Consider the following 16,987-nt stretch of genomic DNA (forward strand, 5'->3'; position numbering starts at 1 on the left):
TTTATTATTCAATTTAGGTCTTATAAAACATCAAAGGTTATAAGTGTCAGAAGAACCTACATTGCTAGGCGTAAAATAAGGAAATACATTTTGTTGTTAAAGCTCTATCCCAGTATCCCACAAAATCAAGAGATATTTAGTGCAAATTTGTGTTATCAAGTCTAGATTCAATGTGCCCAAGTCGTTTTTATGTTGCCTTAAATTATTTCTGAATTAATTCTAATTTATTTAGATTATTCAACTTTTTATGATCTCACCTATTTGTTATTCCTGCTTAATTTTCCAGGACTGTAAGTATTTAGATAATGTTTCCATTGAGTTCGTTATTGAAACGTATCTTTTTTAGCTTTCATTTGCAAATAATTGCCTTAAGACTAATATATTTTTCCATGGTTTGTTTTTTTTCCTCCAAAATGGACAACTTTCACTTAACAGGCTTCTCCCTCCTTATCTGCAGGGCCACCTTCTGCTCCAAGAAATGTGATTTTTAACATTAACGAAACCGCTCTTATGCTGGAATGGAGCCCCCCAAGTGATACCGGAGGAAGAAAAGATCTCACGTACAGTGTCATCTGTAAGAAATGTGGGTCGGACACCAGCCAGTGTGAGATTTGTGGGGGAGGTATCCGTTTCATCCCCAGGCACACAGGTCTCATCAACTCCTCTGTGACAGTGCTTGACTTTGTGTCACATGTGAACTACACCTTTGAAATAGAAGCCACTAATGGGGTCTCGGAGCTGAGTTTCTCTCCCAAGCAGTTCACAGCTATCACGGTTACCACAGACCAAGATGGTAAGTCCCAGCACTCCGTATCTGTTACTGTGCCCCTGACACCTATGCACTTGTTAGTGGGATCACTTCATTTCTTGGAAGTCTGGGTCAGCAAGTTAGGATGTTTTGCAGATTGGTACATGTTTTTAAGTGCTTTTGGTGAGGATTTCCAGCTTCTGCTGATGAGGGCATTAAATACTTCTGGCGGTTGGCCCTTGACCCCAATACACAGGGCACAAAAGCATCTTCCTGTTTAAAATTAAGTGCAAGCTTCAACTACCTGAGTCTAACTGTATCAGTGGTTCATCCCTGTAAGACATTTTAACATCTGTATGAGCCATTTCCTTAGGTGAGGTATCCTAATAGATTCTTTTGTTCCTTCAGTTGTCTACCTTGCGTTATTGTTTTTGAAATTCTTCTTCCCCAATTTCAGTACAAATTCATGTTCAAGGCTGACGTTTATGAGAAACATGGGAAACTAAAAGAGTTCTATTTTTTGGTTTATTTCTGCAACTTTTTCTTCTCTCATCTCTAGAAATACTAACTATGCTAGGAAACAATAGCATAGGTTACCAACAAAGCAACCTTTATAGCAGTGTTATCTTTTGGCTTGTGTTACTGCAGATGAGAAGGTTATTTCAAAATTATCCCTTGCTGGCATTTTTTCCAGAAATGTTTTTCACCTACTGCGCAGTGACATTGCAACTGTAGCTGAAGTGTTTAATGTAGAACGGGAACCAAACTGGCAAAACGATGGTTTTGAGTAGAAGACGTGATAATATGAAAGTAAAAGTGCTAATGTTCAGGAGGATCCTGTTACAGTCCACTTATAGGAAGGCCCTGGGTTCTTTCACTGATCAGCCCAACAAAAATCTGCTTACCTGTGTATCTGGGACTAGTTTTGCTGATGAGGAAGTAATGACTTGTTTGCCTTTGGGCATACAAAAATTAACAGCTTGCTGTGGTGATGATAATGACAATGATGGTAATACTAATAATATTCATGAAAATAGATTATAAATAGCATGAAAACTATTCACTCACCACTCACGTGATGATGCTAACAGAAGAGCTAATTATATAAGATGCCTAATGATATATGCCTTGCACAGAGAATTGCCTCTAGGTCTTAGGCTATGTATCATGTTGTGAACCTGTATCTCTTTCCCTTTCTCAATAAAGGAAAGAAACATGGTGCCAGAAACTACCCCTATGTACACTTATTTTTAGATGTTTTGTTACATGGTACTAAATGCAAGTCACCAAGCATGCACAGGCGGAGGTCACCAGAGATACAGTTTGTTTCTAAACTGGCTAACAGCTGTTTGAACACAGGTCGTGATGTGTATTTAAGTGGTGGGCTTTTAAAAAAAATCCTGTCTTTTTCTGTTGTCTGTTCCTGGTTTATGGATATAGATTTTCACTGCGGTTTACTCAAAACAGGGAAAAGACCAATGTTTTGGTAATTTGTGACACACCAACAGTAAACTCTCGAGAGTAGGCTACTTGCATTCCCTCTAATAATTCTTACATTACTAAAACATGCTGTTGGAAGGGCTTCAGAGAATTTAAGACCAGATTTCCAGAAAATCTGTCAGTTTATTTGGATATAAAAAGACAGCTTTGCAGGAGAAAGCATTGTAATAAATGAAATGGAGGCATCTATAAACTGTAGTTATAAAGATAAAACCATTTTTGTAGGCTTACAAACTGTGTAGTTGTATAAAACCACATGCATGGTAACTATATATTTAGAAGTAAAAGAGAGAAAGATAATGTCATATGAAATATCAAATAAAATTAATGGAGTTTTTGTTGATCGAAGTTATTGAGAGGACAATAAACATTTTTTGTGAGTTCCTTTTAGTCATAAATAAGAAGTGATACAGAGAAAGCTAGGGTATCTAACCTCAGAATAGGAAGCTGTATAACCGAAGCTTCAGAACATTGCAGAGATTTTATTAATGTTTATAAATCACATTGAAGTACTCAGATGAAAGGATTAGTGACCTTTTTATTCTTATTGTTAGCCAGCTATTAGTAAACAATTTATAGTTTTTCCATATTTACCCAAAATACTAAATAATCGCCTTTATATTGCATTTCTTTTTCTATCTATACCACCGAACAGTAAACTCACTGTTACAATCTTTCCTTATAATCTTAATTATACTGAAATGGACAGTACTTATTGCATGGTGCTGCAGATTTGTGTACATGTTCATATAAAACAAACATCCAAGATTGTACACATGACATGACAACAAATCAAAAATATCTTAATATGTACGAGGACTGTATTACCAGAAGTCCAAACATACTGGTTTAAAACAATTTTTCACTTTTGATATGTCTAATATGAAAGAACTAGATCTATAATAAATTATACATATGCCACATATTTATCCCATGTTCATACTACCTTTTTATACGTGCTGGTTTATGTATCTTTTCATACATGCTGTTTTAATAGTTTTGGTATGCACATTGTATAAGGTGCTAGACCTCTTTATAAATTGTTTTCTTCAATTGTTGCATCTTTGTTAAGAACATAGAACAGTATCTTCAGCTGTTGTAAATCCAGACCATTCTGTTAACTACAATAATTTACAGCAGCAGAGGAGCTAGCATTTTACTTTCTTTGAGCACATTGGATTTACTTCCCTCTAGTGGCCCTTTCTTCTTGATGGATTATGTGAAATTAACAGATTCTTCTTTAAACATGCAAAATTTTTAGCTTGTTCTTCAGGGTTTTTTCTCTCTTTTTGGAGAGGATACTGCTGTTGGAATTTGCTTAATAACATAATGCAATGAAGAGTACAGTGGGCATCCATAGAAACTAAAGAATTATATTCTACCACGGTTAGTGAGTAGAGTAGTCTGAAAGCATCAAAGAGGGAGAATATTTGCTGACACAAGTGAACTAATTCAAAAGTGATTAAGGCTCATCTTTATGCACAGAGCTCTACCACAACTAATATTAAAATCTTAACTGCCTCCTCATGCAATCACCAGCATCAATAAGATTAAGTACAGTGCTCAGCTCTAACAATGACAAGAAGCAGAATAAAGGAAAGTAACACTTTGAAAAGGCTTTGCAAACTGCATCCTGCAAACCTCCCTGTAATTTGATGACTAAAGCATTACCAGACCTGATCAAATACTAAAGAAAAAATTGCTAACATTAGTGTAACTCATATAAAATTAACTTGGGAGCATATGTGACTTTTTTAGTTATTAATTTTGTACAAGTATTCATAAATTCAATATCTATGGTTTTGGTTTTCCTCTCCAGCCTTCATAAGGAAACAAAGTTTCTGGGGTCACATTGTCTGCCAGGTGCTGTGAACCTCCTAGCCAACATGAGATTGATAATAGAGAAAAAGATTTCACAGATATTATGTTCTCTCAAGTGTGAAAAATGATCACTTAGATTCACCAAGCTGTTGGTTGGGTCTACAAGTCAAAAAGCAAGGTTCAGCTACGTAAGGCTTGCTTACTGGACTAGAGATGCCAGCTGACCAACCACTTAACCTGTCAGTTGGCTAGTCAGTACAGAAAGAATATATATAGTTCCTGTATAACCACAGCATGTGCTGTGTCTTATCCAGCAATTGTAGCAAACAAGGATGGGGTAGATATATGTTAGGATGTGTTGCAGATGGAGAGATGAGGGAAGTGAGCTATATGATACTCTTGCATAGTTTTGTTTCTAAATGTTTTGAGGTATCAAAATCATTCCTACTTTAAATTCAGATAAATGGACAGATAAACAGAAAAAGATTCTGCTCAGAAAAGCACTTAAGCAAAGTCTCTGTTCAAAGAAGAATATTAGCAAATATTAATTGCTTTCCCAAATCACTGCTGAAGTAATTTGTAAACAACTGAAAGGTAAAACATGTTTTCAAAAAAAGCCTCGTCAAAAAATGTTTAACAATACCGTTGTTTAGAAAAATGCCTAGATGCCTTTTCTTTATGAGAGCAAGAAAGTTTTATACAGCAGTAAATATGCTGAGTATGAAGCAACTGTACTCAATCAACTACAAATCATTGTGTGAAGAAGCAGAGAATTATATATTGAATTGTAATTTATGTTTCTCTTATGACTAATGGAAGGAAGAGACACCTCACTATATAACTTTCTTAAAATGCCTTACAGTCTGCATAGCCTAAAGAAAATTCAGAAGTACTTGATGGTTTTCATGCATAATTAAAGCAGTAAATAATGAATAATTAAGCAAAACAGAACTTAAAACAATAGTTCCAATTTCCAAATAATAGTCAACATGCGTATTCACTCAGTGGGCATTCGTATGTTCTATTCCTTGAGAACTAAGGGGTTTTAACATTACACTCTGCAGAGTGGGACTAGAGTTGTGAGACATATCCTGAGTACATGATTGTACAGACAGATCGCTGCCTGCTCCGTTTCAGTCCGCCATTTCAACTCCATCACCAAGGAGAAGTGCTCTGTAGCTATAGTGATTCTCTGACTGAATAGTTTCCTCATTGTCTGGCCTGCACCTTCACCGCATCATGTCCCTCCTGTGGGACTCCATGCTGGGAGCCCCCAACTCACCTTTCACCTGCAAGTCCCACAGCAGAAACCTCCCCTAAAAACCTCCCCTAAAACCTCCCCTAAAATCACTGTCCAGCCAAGACACTTCATGGGCATCATTCCATTCATGGGCTCCTTCAATATGTCTTTCCTGCTTTGGTGAAAAGTTTACACTAGAGAAATACTCCTTCTGCTATTGCATCCCGGAAATCTCATTTTCTCCTTCCTCAGTTTTGCAGTTTGTGAGTGACTCTGGTCTCTGTGACATCAAAGACCTGCTACTAGTGGACAAAGTCTGAGGCATAAGGGACTTCACTCTGTCTGGTCACACACCCTATCACTATAGTAAAGACTTGTCTAGTTTTGCTGTGTCTGTCTAGTGTTGGCAGCCTGTGACTAGCTGAGGTTTTCAGGCAGACTCAGAAACCGCAAATCTGACAGGATTCCTTTGTCTAATACCTTTTATGTGACCCATTGGCATATATATCTAAGGTTATAAGATGTTTCCTAATTGGATGGTAAAGTCTTGTCTGCATCTGAAAGGGATTGCCTTTCAGCTCATCCCTTTTTCCAAATAAGTTATGGGCAATTCATTGATCCTAGTACAAGTGGTTCCTCAGACATATTTGTAGCCCAGTGTGCATGGTCTGTAGCACCAGCAACCTCTTATCACTCTCTTAGAGCTGTAGGAACTGAGGAATGCATGGAAGGATTTTGGTGTCTCTTCCAGGAATAAACATGACCATATCACCATGAATTATATGTCATATAGCATTATAATAACAATGCAGATGGTGTAAGTTTTTGAGCCTCATCTGACTGTCAGAAAAGCATCTCAGGGGCACTACCAGGATTTTCCAGGATTAATCCTTCTGGCTGATGAGAATATAGTTTCAGGATGCTCATTAGGGTGGCAGGGGAGTTCCCTGTTCACTCATCCTAAGTTGTTTCAATAGTAGCATCTGACTTTCACCCTAATCAAAAGTCAGCTTTTCTTTTTTTCCCCCGAGTCTCACATCTCTACAGATGTGATTGTCCTTTGTAACTTTAAAGTCAAGAAAGCTTCTCTTTTCCTAACGACACGATGAAGCCCTTTGAACCATCTTCCAAACTGTTTAGTTAATGGTTTATAAATCTAAAGGAACAGCTATTTCTAATCACTGATTGTCAAAATGAAATAGCAGGTCACATAAAAGCCTGTTATGAAACAATCACAAAGCAGCCCCCATCAGACATTGCCAGAGCTCAAGCTACATGAAAGAAAGATCATGAAATTTTCATAGATGACAATAAAGGAGAAATTTATGGGATTTGTTTACCTAACACCTACAGCTGTATTGATAGTTCCACCAAACTGTGTACTGTCATGGGAGCAGTGCAGAACAGTGCTGCTGGTGCTCTTTATGTGGAAAATTTGAGGAGAAATATTAACTCATTGGTTACTGGCTAGGGACAGTCTGTAAATGTCCATACTGAATGTGATGTGAAGATAGTAAAAGGGATTACTAACACAAAAAAAAAAAAAAAGTTTGAAATGCGTACTCTCTATTTTAAGTCACTTCTGAACAATACATTTAAATAGTACATTTTAAAAAGGTAATCACCATTATGCAATGAATATTCAGGCCAGTCTGTTAAAATATATGAATGTATATGCATATTTATGTCAGTGTGTATAGAAATTAAGCATTTACAGTTGGAAAGAAAACAACAAGGCAAAAATGCTAAATCTCAATTCTCAGACTTGTTCAACTAACATTCTGTTGAACACTCTTCAGGTCTGACAAAATTCAAAGTTTTGAGGCAAAGTCTTTGTGCAGCATAGTTAGAATCAGAGAATCGTCTAGGTTGGAAGGGACCTTTAAGATTATCAAGTCCAACCATCAACCTAACACTGCCAAAACGACCACTAAACAATGTCCCTAAGCACCACGTCTCCCCATATTTTAAACACCTCCAGGGATGGTGATTCCACCACTTCCCTGGGCAGCCTGTTCCAATGTCTGATAACCTTTTAGGTGAAGAAATGTCTCCTAAAATCCATTCTAAACTTCCCCTGGTGCAACTTGAGACCATTTGCTCTTGTCCTATCGCTTGTTACTTGGGAGAAAAGACCAATCCCACCTCTCTTTTGAGGTAGTTGTAGAGAGCGATAAGGTCTCCCCTCAGCCTCCTTTTCTCCAGGCTAAACAACCCCAGTTCCCTCAGCCACTCCTCGTCAGACTTGTTCTCTAGACCCCTCACCAGCTTTGTTGCCCTTCTCTGGACTTGCTCCAGCACCTCGATGTCTTTCTTGTAGTGAGGGGACCAAAACTGGTCACAGTTCTCAAGGTGAGGCCTCACCAGTGCCGAGTACTGTGCGACGATCACTTCCCTAGTCCTGCTCACCACGCTATTCCTGATACAGGCCAGGATACTGTTGGCCTTCTTGGCCACCTGGGCACACTGCTGGCTCATGTTCAGACGGCTGTTGATCAACACCCCCAGGTCCTTTTCTGCCAGGTGACTTTCCAGCCACTCTTCCCCACGTCTGTAGTGCTGCTTGGGGTTGTGGTGACTCAAGTGCAGAATCCTAGACTTGGCCTTGTTGAACATGTCATTATGTTGAACCTCATAACCATAGTTATTACCCACAGATTTTTATCTGCTGGTCACCTCTGAATGAACATTTTGGCTACTTTTTGCTGATGTTTCTTTACACGTATGCCTGATTACTACATAATAATCATACAGGAAAAACGGCTTTTAAAACAGTCTTTATTTATATCCTGAAGATTTTTTAAATACTTATAAATTTTCTTTAACAAATATGTTCTTTTTCTGCCGGCAGATATTGATGTTCAACCATTTCTTTAATACCACAAAAGTTAACCTGATTCCATTTACTTTCATTTCTCATTCACCAGTGTTATCCATTAAGCTAGTCAGAATATGCATACCTTTAGAATATGTTTCTTTAAGTTAGACAATATGAGGAGAACAAAATGAAATTCTAGTTTAAAGGAGGAGGGGAAAGACCTTAATCAATACTGTATTTTTCCCATAATACACTTACTAGTGTCGTCTTTCAGCTTTTATAAGTTTCTTTCATGGCGTAGCACACTATTATTTATAACAATTAGCAATTTGTCTGTGGCATGAGTTTTTCAGCAATTTTCTAACTTAAGTTGCAGTCATTAAAACACCATGTCCACATGCTGCAACAATTGTTTATTTAATAATAAAGTTTATTTCCATTTGTAAAAGGGACATTTGTGGAGAAAAATTTAAAAATAATCAATACACACAAATTGTAGGCATATAGCACTAGGTTAAGACATATGCCTTTATTTTGCTTGTTCCTATTGTAGTCAGTAGCTGTGACGGGCATTCAGCACATGATTAAGACCCCTAAAAATGAGATGTTTATTCATTGACTTTGGTGATTTTAAACAAGAATGTCAAATAAGCTTATTGGTGCTATCTGCACACCACTCAGCTAAGAACCGTGTTAGGATAATCAAGCCAATCAATGATATATAGTTAGAAGAATCATTATTGAGTATTCCGGTCAGGGTAGGGTCCAAGATATTTCAGATAAAAACTGGTGACTTAGGTAGTTAGAAATCTGTGCCACAAATGTTGATTGACCTACTTAGGAAATTCTTCAGTTACATTAGGAACCTTCTGTTTTCAAAGTTTACCTAAACATTTCTGAAAGCTATTTAATTTTATATTTAAAAAACAGCAACCACAACTCTGGTGTTCCCAGAGTATGACAAGTGAAATGACGATTTCTGTTGCGTTCTTGGCAAGAGGAGTGATTTTGGTCAAGGGTAGTAAAGGAAGACATTCATCACGGCTAGTCAATCTGAAACAAATTGTGTTTGTAGATGTCATGACATTCATGCAAACCTTTAGGGAGCGTGTTCAAAATGAAGGACATGGTAAATTACAAACCAATTTTGCTGATGTTTGCTATGGGGTCTTTAAAGCAATTATGTCAGTAGCAGGTTGCTCCGATTCATTTGCTTCTTAAAATGTAGTTTCTTCATTACACTCAACAACCCTTCTCCTTCCACTTCTGTGACTTTTCCATATGCATTTGCCTTAGGCTCACAGTTTGGAAATAGTTTTCATTTATATACAATAATGGCATTAAGTTGTGCGCATTGGAATAAGGTTGAGAGCACACTCAAAATTGCAGTTTCCTAAGCTTCAGAAGTCTATTTTACAGTTCTGTTAGTTTCAAGGTAATATTTCTAATAACATGCTTTTACCTTTTTCTGCTTGAACTAACAATAAGAGACATCTGTTTACTATCTTCATATCTGTGTTACATATTTGAGTATTTTCCCACTGCGGTAAAATTTATACCGGATCACCAATGAACAAATAATGAAGATCGCTCCTCTGAAAAGATTAAGCTAGCCAGGGTAGGCACACTTAATATTTAGTTTAGAAATGCATGTTGCCTTTAAAAACCCCTGTCATGAGTAAGCCTTCATATATATTGTAGTCTGAATCGTAGTCTGACAGAGATGAGGCAGAGCCTGACAACCAGTGTCAAGATTGGCCGGTGTATTGGTCAGCCAGGAGCAAAAGAAGGGAAAAAAAAAGACACTCTTAATCTGCTAAATCTTCTTTCCATTTAGCATGCAATCTCTGGTTTCCATTGAGAAATAGGTTTTGCATATTAAGTATGCATATTTTTCTATATTTATCCTCTTTTAAGACTTCCCTTAAAACCCTCACTTTAACAGAATATTATCAGATATTCAAGACATGGCTACAGGTTTACTTTTGCAGTAAAAACATTTTAAATTGTTTTCATACTTTGTTGACCCTCTGGAGTGAGTGCAGCTAATTCTGTGAAGGACTAACTATTCAAAGTATTTTGTCTTGGTTGTTTTCACTTACTGAAGTGACATGGAAGTTAGAAAACAGTGCATCAAAGTGCTTAATCTTGCTGTCTACATGTAGAGTCATGAGAGCCAAAAGGAGAAGGAATGTGATATACAGAACCATTCCCAAGGAAAATATGAGTGAAAGGATGAGGCATGTGAATTTTATAATATAAAAAAGAAACTTTTTTAAAAAAACTTAATTTAATAATTTTTTTTTTTTAAATTTATTCAGCAAATTAAATGAATAAATTATGTTCAACATATTTCTTTCTTGGAATAACAATGTCATTTTTGTACACTAAACTCCTCAGTATTTGAAAACAGAAATTTTAAAGCAAGTATTTACAAGAACTCTCTAATTGCAAAATTAGATCCAATGTCCCAAAGCTGTTTCACTGGAAGTCAGTTACAAATATCCCACTGAATAATAAACAAGGGAGGCCTGGCTCAGCTAATGTTTCCTGAACACTCTTGTTGTCTCCTCTACTTTTGCTTAGTTCTTTTGCCATCATTCACAGTACTCAGACAACTAGTCACAACTTTTCTGCTGAAGTTAATGGCAAACCCTATAAATTGCTCCAGTGTTAATTAAATCTCATTCTTCATTGAATTAATCTACATTTGCAAGAATTTTCTTTGTGCTTATTCTCTCTGAATAGAAAGTAATATTTTTAAACTTGTCTTTTCCATGTGATTTTAAATAATACATGCAACAGCTTCTAAATCATGTCATTGATCTGTAATTGTATTGAAGTGTTTAGAGATTAATGTGCATTATCTTGACTCATAAATTCTAACTTGTTATGCATTGCAAACAGCTGATGTATGATCCCGTAAGTTACTGACAAGTTGTTCAGCCGGTTTCCAATACTGTATTTTACAGTTTAGAAATAAATGATCTTTTTATTATATTAACTCAAATCTGTCTGGAAAACAAATTGTCTGATCTCAGTGACTGGTTTATATATACATAATATTAAACTCTAAGCTCCGTTTTTCAAAATTAGATTGTTCTCCTAAAATTATCAAACAATTGTTTTTATCCTGTAATTGAAGATCAAGGAGGACTAAAAAAAATTTTTTTACAGGGTAGAGTAATGGAGTAATGGGATTCCAGAAATTCAGTCTATAGTTCAAGGAGGATGGGCTATGGTCTCAACAATAGAGAAGATATGAGTCTGCCTTCTTCCCTCAACTAGTATATTTTATTGTAATTTACTAATTAGACATGAGGCGAATTTTTGCTATCTCATTGCCATATACTCATAGATATGATTTATTCTAATAAAAGGAAAATATTTTAACTGATATTTAGCATATCTCTATGCCAATTTACAGAAAGGATTGATTTCAGTTTATAAATAATTCAACTCTGACTAGAACATGAAATCTTTGGAGAGAGGAAATAGAGAAAATTGCATTTTTCTAATGCGATATTAAATACTATTTATCTTTTTAAATGCTGGCTTGTGTTTGGAAGTGATTTTTGTATGGTCACAGAAGTAAGTTGACGGCATGGAAGATTAAAGTCTGTACCTTTTCAGATAACATGTGTGACTGTGGAGCTGTATTAGCTTAGTTCCCTGGTATATATTACTTTGATGCTGGGAGACTATCTTTAGGAGAAGAGCATAGTTTTATCTGCATTGGTCTCCCTGATCTTTTCCTGAAACAATCAGGTTCAGTGGTGCCAGTTTCAATGGTAACTTTTGTTACATGCAACATACTGTAATACTGAAAACGTGATTAATCTCAGATGAACAAAGGGATGTTTGTGAGATCTTTGAAGCTAAGTCTCACTGTGAGTGGTCTCTCCTGTTGCAACCCATAGAAGCTGATGTAGAAGGAAGTAAGTTGTGTCCCAAAACCTCCACCCTTGTCCCACACACCTTCTGTATCTCATAGAGCCACCTGCACCAATCATGCTACTAGGGCACTACCACGGTGTTGTAATGTTTTTACATCACATTCCAAGGTATATAACAGGGAAGTTCTGTGCAGGTTCAGGGACATATTGCAGGGGATCTTTGTCTGTTTTCCAAGTAATCTAACATAACATTTACTTCATTTTCTTCCCCTTTAAAATGCTTGCTTTTCTGTTATAACCATTAATCTGTGACATGACTGGTTCATAAAGATGGCCTCACATTTCTAGGTAAGCACCCAAGATATTAGCTGCAAGACTGGGTGGAGAACAATTCCAAAACGCAAAAAAAAATCCATTCGGATCTTGCTTTTCCACGTGTATATACAGTAGCATTCTGGTTAAACTTTCTAGGTAACTTTACATTCTCATAAACATAATAAATCTAAGCTCTTTTAAGCAGCAGTGTGAATAAAATATTCTTAATTTTTCCATTTTTCCGTTTTAAGATGATGGTTATATTGTCAGACATTAAAAATGTGGCTTTCTCATGCAGTTTTAGGGAGAATAAGACTAACATCTTCAAAAATTATTTGAGTGGGTGGAATATATGTCAGTTTTTATGAGCAAGTCACTATTAAGTCTCTCAGTTGATGGAAGATTGCAATTAATTAAAATCTCAATCTGGAATTTCTTTTATAATTAAATATAATTTAAAGGATAAAAAATGCAAAATATTTACTATATATAGTTTTATGTCTATATGCATCTATATATTATAAAAACCTGTCTTTCAATATATGTATAAATAGTGTGAAAATAATGATTTGCCACTGATTCATTAGTCTAATACTAAATACATGTTAATGTGTTAGTCTTTTTGTTTGCTGTAAGAAAATATCAATTTACTTTGTTGAAATAGTTTAATAATTTTGTAATATTTTCATATTTACCAGCTAGATAAATGAGCTACATTTTTATGTAACACTAAAACTACACTTTCATTGAAACTATCCAACACTTCCAAAAAAGTTCACAGGTGAGAGGCACTCCATTCCTTACTGTCTCTGTTACTTTATATTTAAATTGTCTTCCCACCTTTCTGTTTAAGTTTTTGCAGTGACAGGTAAACATTTTAAGTACCTGATATATGTACAATCTATTTCCTCGGTGGAGTATTGTGGATTATGTCGTGATATGACAAGAATTGTAGAAAATTCTGTAGAAAATAAAGAACTTAACCACAAGAAGTTGGGTACCTCTTTCACAGTTACCGATATACACTCTGAGCGCTCCAGCAAGTGAGGGTACGCACAGAGAGTAAGGAAAGTGTGTGCATGTTTTCTGAACAGGTTTTCCAGGGAACTTGGGTCTCATTAAACATCTCAGTGAAAGTGAAGAGCCGAGAGCTGCGGTTCACTGAGCACCTTTGGAAATACTGCCCCATCACTGAGGTGCTTAATGGAAACTGGCTTGTTTTACAAACCAAACCTAGTCCTTTCTTAAACAATGAAATTCACTGGAATTGTAACATTTATTTCTGAAGGATGTGGGGTCACATATTATCTCGAACACTAAGTGCGGAGTAACTGTGAAAGTAAATGATTTAAGCGCGATGTGTTATACAATTACTTCTAATCTCTTGATATAAGGTGAAACACCCAAAACTGCGAGCTTTACACTCTTAGCCTAGTTACTAGGTGGCTAGTGTTTGGACCAAATTTTTCTGTTTCCTAAAGCATTAAAAAATCAGTTTATAGATTTTAGGGTTTTTGCTTTCTTATTCTTTTTCTACTTAGAAATTTCTGCTTGTCTATTGAGTTTGTTTAGATACCTTTACAACGATTAAATATAAAAAGATTTAGTACGGATAAATGTTATTACAGTATATTGTTTGGACTTTAAAGCATGAAAAGATTATTCTGAGTTAAAGCCTGAGATAGTCCTTGTAAGAATTACAGTATTTGCAACAGGAAACAAGAATAGCACTGATTTGTTGGCAGTAATACAAGTACTCCAGATTTTAATAGAGATTGTTTTACTTTTTGTGACTTTCACTGCAATTTTTATGAAAAATAATGTATTCATTTCTTTGAGAAATTATTTTTATGTAGCTATAAAAAACCAAATATGAAATTCATACACCCAAGTTGCTACCGAAATCTTCATTAAAAAGTTGAGGTTCCAAAATTAAATCATTGGAAAGTTTTTCAAGAAACCTTAATTCAGAATCAGGTTTTATGTTTTACTGTACAATCTAATGGCCTACATGGTTTTGGTCAAGTCTGCATGATAACATGTCGATGTTATTCTGCATCATCCTTATCTTTGAGTGCATGTGTTCTCTGTCTAATAAAAGAGAGAATTGCCCTCAAATCATCTTTGGCTATTTGACAGCTAAAATGTGGGAAAAGCTTCCGTGTTAGGATGACACTAATGATCTCAAAACAAAAAATATCAATTCCCCAAAAGATTATTAAAGATTTTAAAAATTGTAAGTCTCTTTCTGGATGGAAAACTCTGGTTGAGAAAAGGCTAGTAAAAAAAAAAAAAAAAAAAAAAAAAAAAACCAACAAAAAAACCCCAGCCAAAACCAAGCAAAAACATTCCCCCAAAATATCCAAATGAAGTCTTTTTAAACATTTTTAATTTACTTCCTAGTTTCTATAGAACAAGAATGGTAGGTTGTTTCTTATTCTGTGATAAAGAGGGGTATGGAATAATATGTGGACTTCTGTTTCTCTCCTTCACTCTCTGTTTTTCTGACATGGGTGGGTGAGTGGGTTTATGCCAATGCTATACACAGGCATATGTGGATGGCTCTATGTAGTCTTTATTTGTTAAGAAATGTATATATGTCAGTAAATATTTTAGCAAATAATAATAGTATAAAATATGTACCTATCTATTTAACTTCTTAAAGGCATATAAAAGAATTCCAACTTAAATTAACTGCTAGTTGTGAGATATTGGACCAAATAACCCAAATTATTCCCCTTCAAAAAAGTTTAGAAAACATAACTGACATTTATTTCACAGTAGTAAATTTAATGACATGTGTCTTTTTGTTTACTTATTTCTCTTAAGCTTTTGCTATGAACTTCTAACAGTGAAATAATACCTAGTATCAATTGTTTTAAAAAAGAGAATATACACTAGCAACAATCAAGCAGTCCAGGGACTGCTATTTGGCTATTACCACACGCTTCTTTAGGTTGATACACTCACCTTTACTTGCTTTGCAATATTTCCTGAGAACGTAACATCGATAGTCCACTTCTGTGCACCAAGTAGTGGCTTACTGCTGCAATAAAAAGTTATTCTGAGTATTTAAGTGGGAAAAGAACTGTTGGAAACATTAAATTCTTTCTGTCAGGCAGCTGGGATTTAACTGGAGCACACTCAGAAGTAAAACAGATTTTCATTGATCTGAGTTGTTGAATTCTTAAGTGTGGTTTATTTTCCCTTTGATTTTGAAATCCGTAAGTGCCAGTCATAGCTTTAAGAATGAAAATCATTGGCATGGGAGTTTAAATTAAAAGTGATGAATTGAGACTGCTAGTGACCACTACCTCAGCCAAACACAAATGCCATGACTGCAGCTTCAAATATTGCTGCACGCTCCATTTTAAATTAAGTGTGACAAATTAGGCAGGAAATTAATTGCTAGCTTGGAATAAAAACAATGATGCTGATTGGAAAAGGCATCATAAAACAATTTTTTTACTTAGCAGCGATCCCATTTGTCATATCAAAAAATAAAGAAACACTAATAAAAATTAGTCTGATTGAAAAAGTGGGCATTTGCTCTGGGTGTGTATATCTGTGGCAGTAGCTGTGTGTATGTGAAGGTGACTTTTCTTTGAGAATGTGTTTGCCAGCTTAAAAACGTAAGAGAAAATTGAATGATGCATGAGACATTCTTGTACCTAGGTTGTAGGTTGTTGGGAGTTAGGTACATATATCTCTATCACTACAGACTAGATATTAGAGTTGCTGTCAACTGTTTTAGTGGCAGCAAGTGCCAGGATGAACAATTACCCTTTAAGAGAGTGTGACCTTAAAGACCAGGCAGAGCTGTAAATCTTATATCTCCTTAACTAGTATCTCATTTATTTTACTTTATGTCCACTATGCACATATATAAAAGTGGACACATCAATATTCAGGAATTCACTGGACAACAGTTTCCCATTTCTAAAGTTTCGGACTTAATGCTAGTTTCATTATTAGTGGGACTATTTCACAACTAATCGGTTATTTGTTCTTTCTAGCAACACATTTGTTACTCACAAGTACTATGAAAATGTCCTTGGTAGTATATAAATGGATGAAGTATTTATCCGTTTGCCTCAGGTGAAAAAAGTATTTTTAAAAAAGCTACAAAAGCTGAAGTCAATGCAAATGAGTCTTTAACTCTTAAACCAAAGACGTAAGTATTTGAAGTTGAACATTTAATATGAGTTAATATAGAGTTCTCAGTGCAAAGGTGAAAGTATAAATAAGAGTACTAAACTGAGCTCTTTGTTTTCCTTGTTACCAAGCAGCTTGCTCAGCACTCCCTTTTATACCCTTGCATTTCCCTTCTGGCCTCATGCGCGATTTCTTTTCCCACTGCAAAGTTCTGGGTGTTGCTCTGCCTAGGAGTGACTGGTAATACAGACATTCATACATACATACATACACCACCAGTTGTCATCAGAAGATTGCCACCTTACTTATTCCTAGAGAGAATAGCATTAAAGGTAAAAATTGCTTTTGAACATCAGAGAGCGACATGAACGCACAGCATACTTTCAGTATCCTCTGCAATTTTAAGTCTTGCTAATCATGAAGTGAGCTAGTTGCTGTGTACTCTCAATCTGTCACTGTGCAAGCCCTATTTATTCTGGAGAGAGCTGTACAGT

General features: G+C 35.7%; 1 protein-coding gene across 2 annotated transcripts in view; it reads left to right on the forward strand.

The window, feature by feature from the left end:
* EPHA6 (EPH receptor A6) overlaps nt 1-16,987 on the forward strand; it is a 507,751-nt gene that overhangs the window by 278,243 nt on the left and 212,521 nt on the right. For both annotated transcript variants that reach the window (XM_074161043.1, XM_074161051.1), the window contains one exon: nt 458-793. In XM_074161043.1, the coding sequence (XP_074017144.1) occupies nt 458-793 (336 nt within the window). The remainder of the gene's footprint in view (nt 1-457; nt 794-16,987) is intronic.

Source organism: Numenius arquata, chromosome 1 (genome assembly GCF_964106895.1).
Source record: "Numenius arquata chromosome 1, bNumArq3.hap1.1, whole genome shotgun sequence".
Lineage (NCBI taxonomy): Eukaryota > Metazoa > Chordata > Aves > Charadriiformes > Scolopacidae > Numenius > Numenius arquata.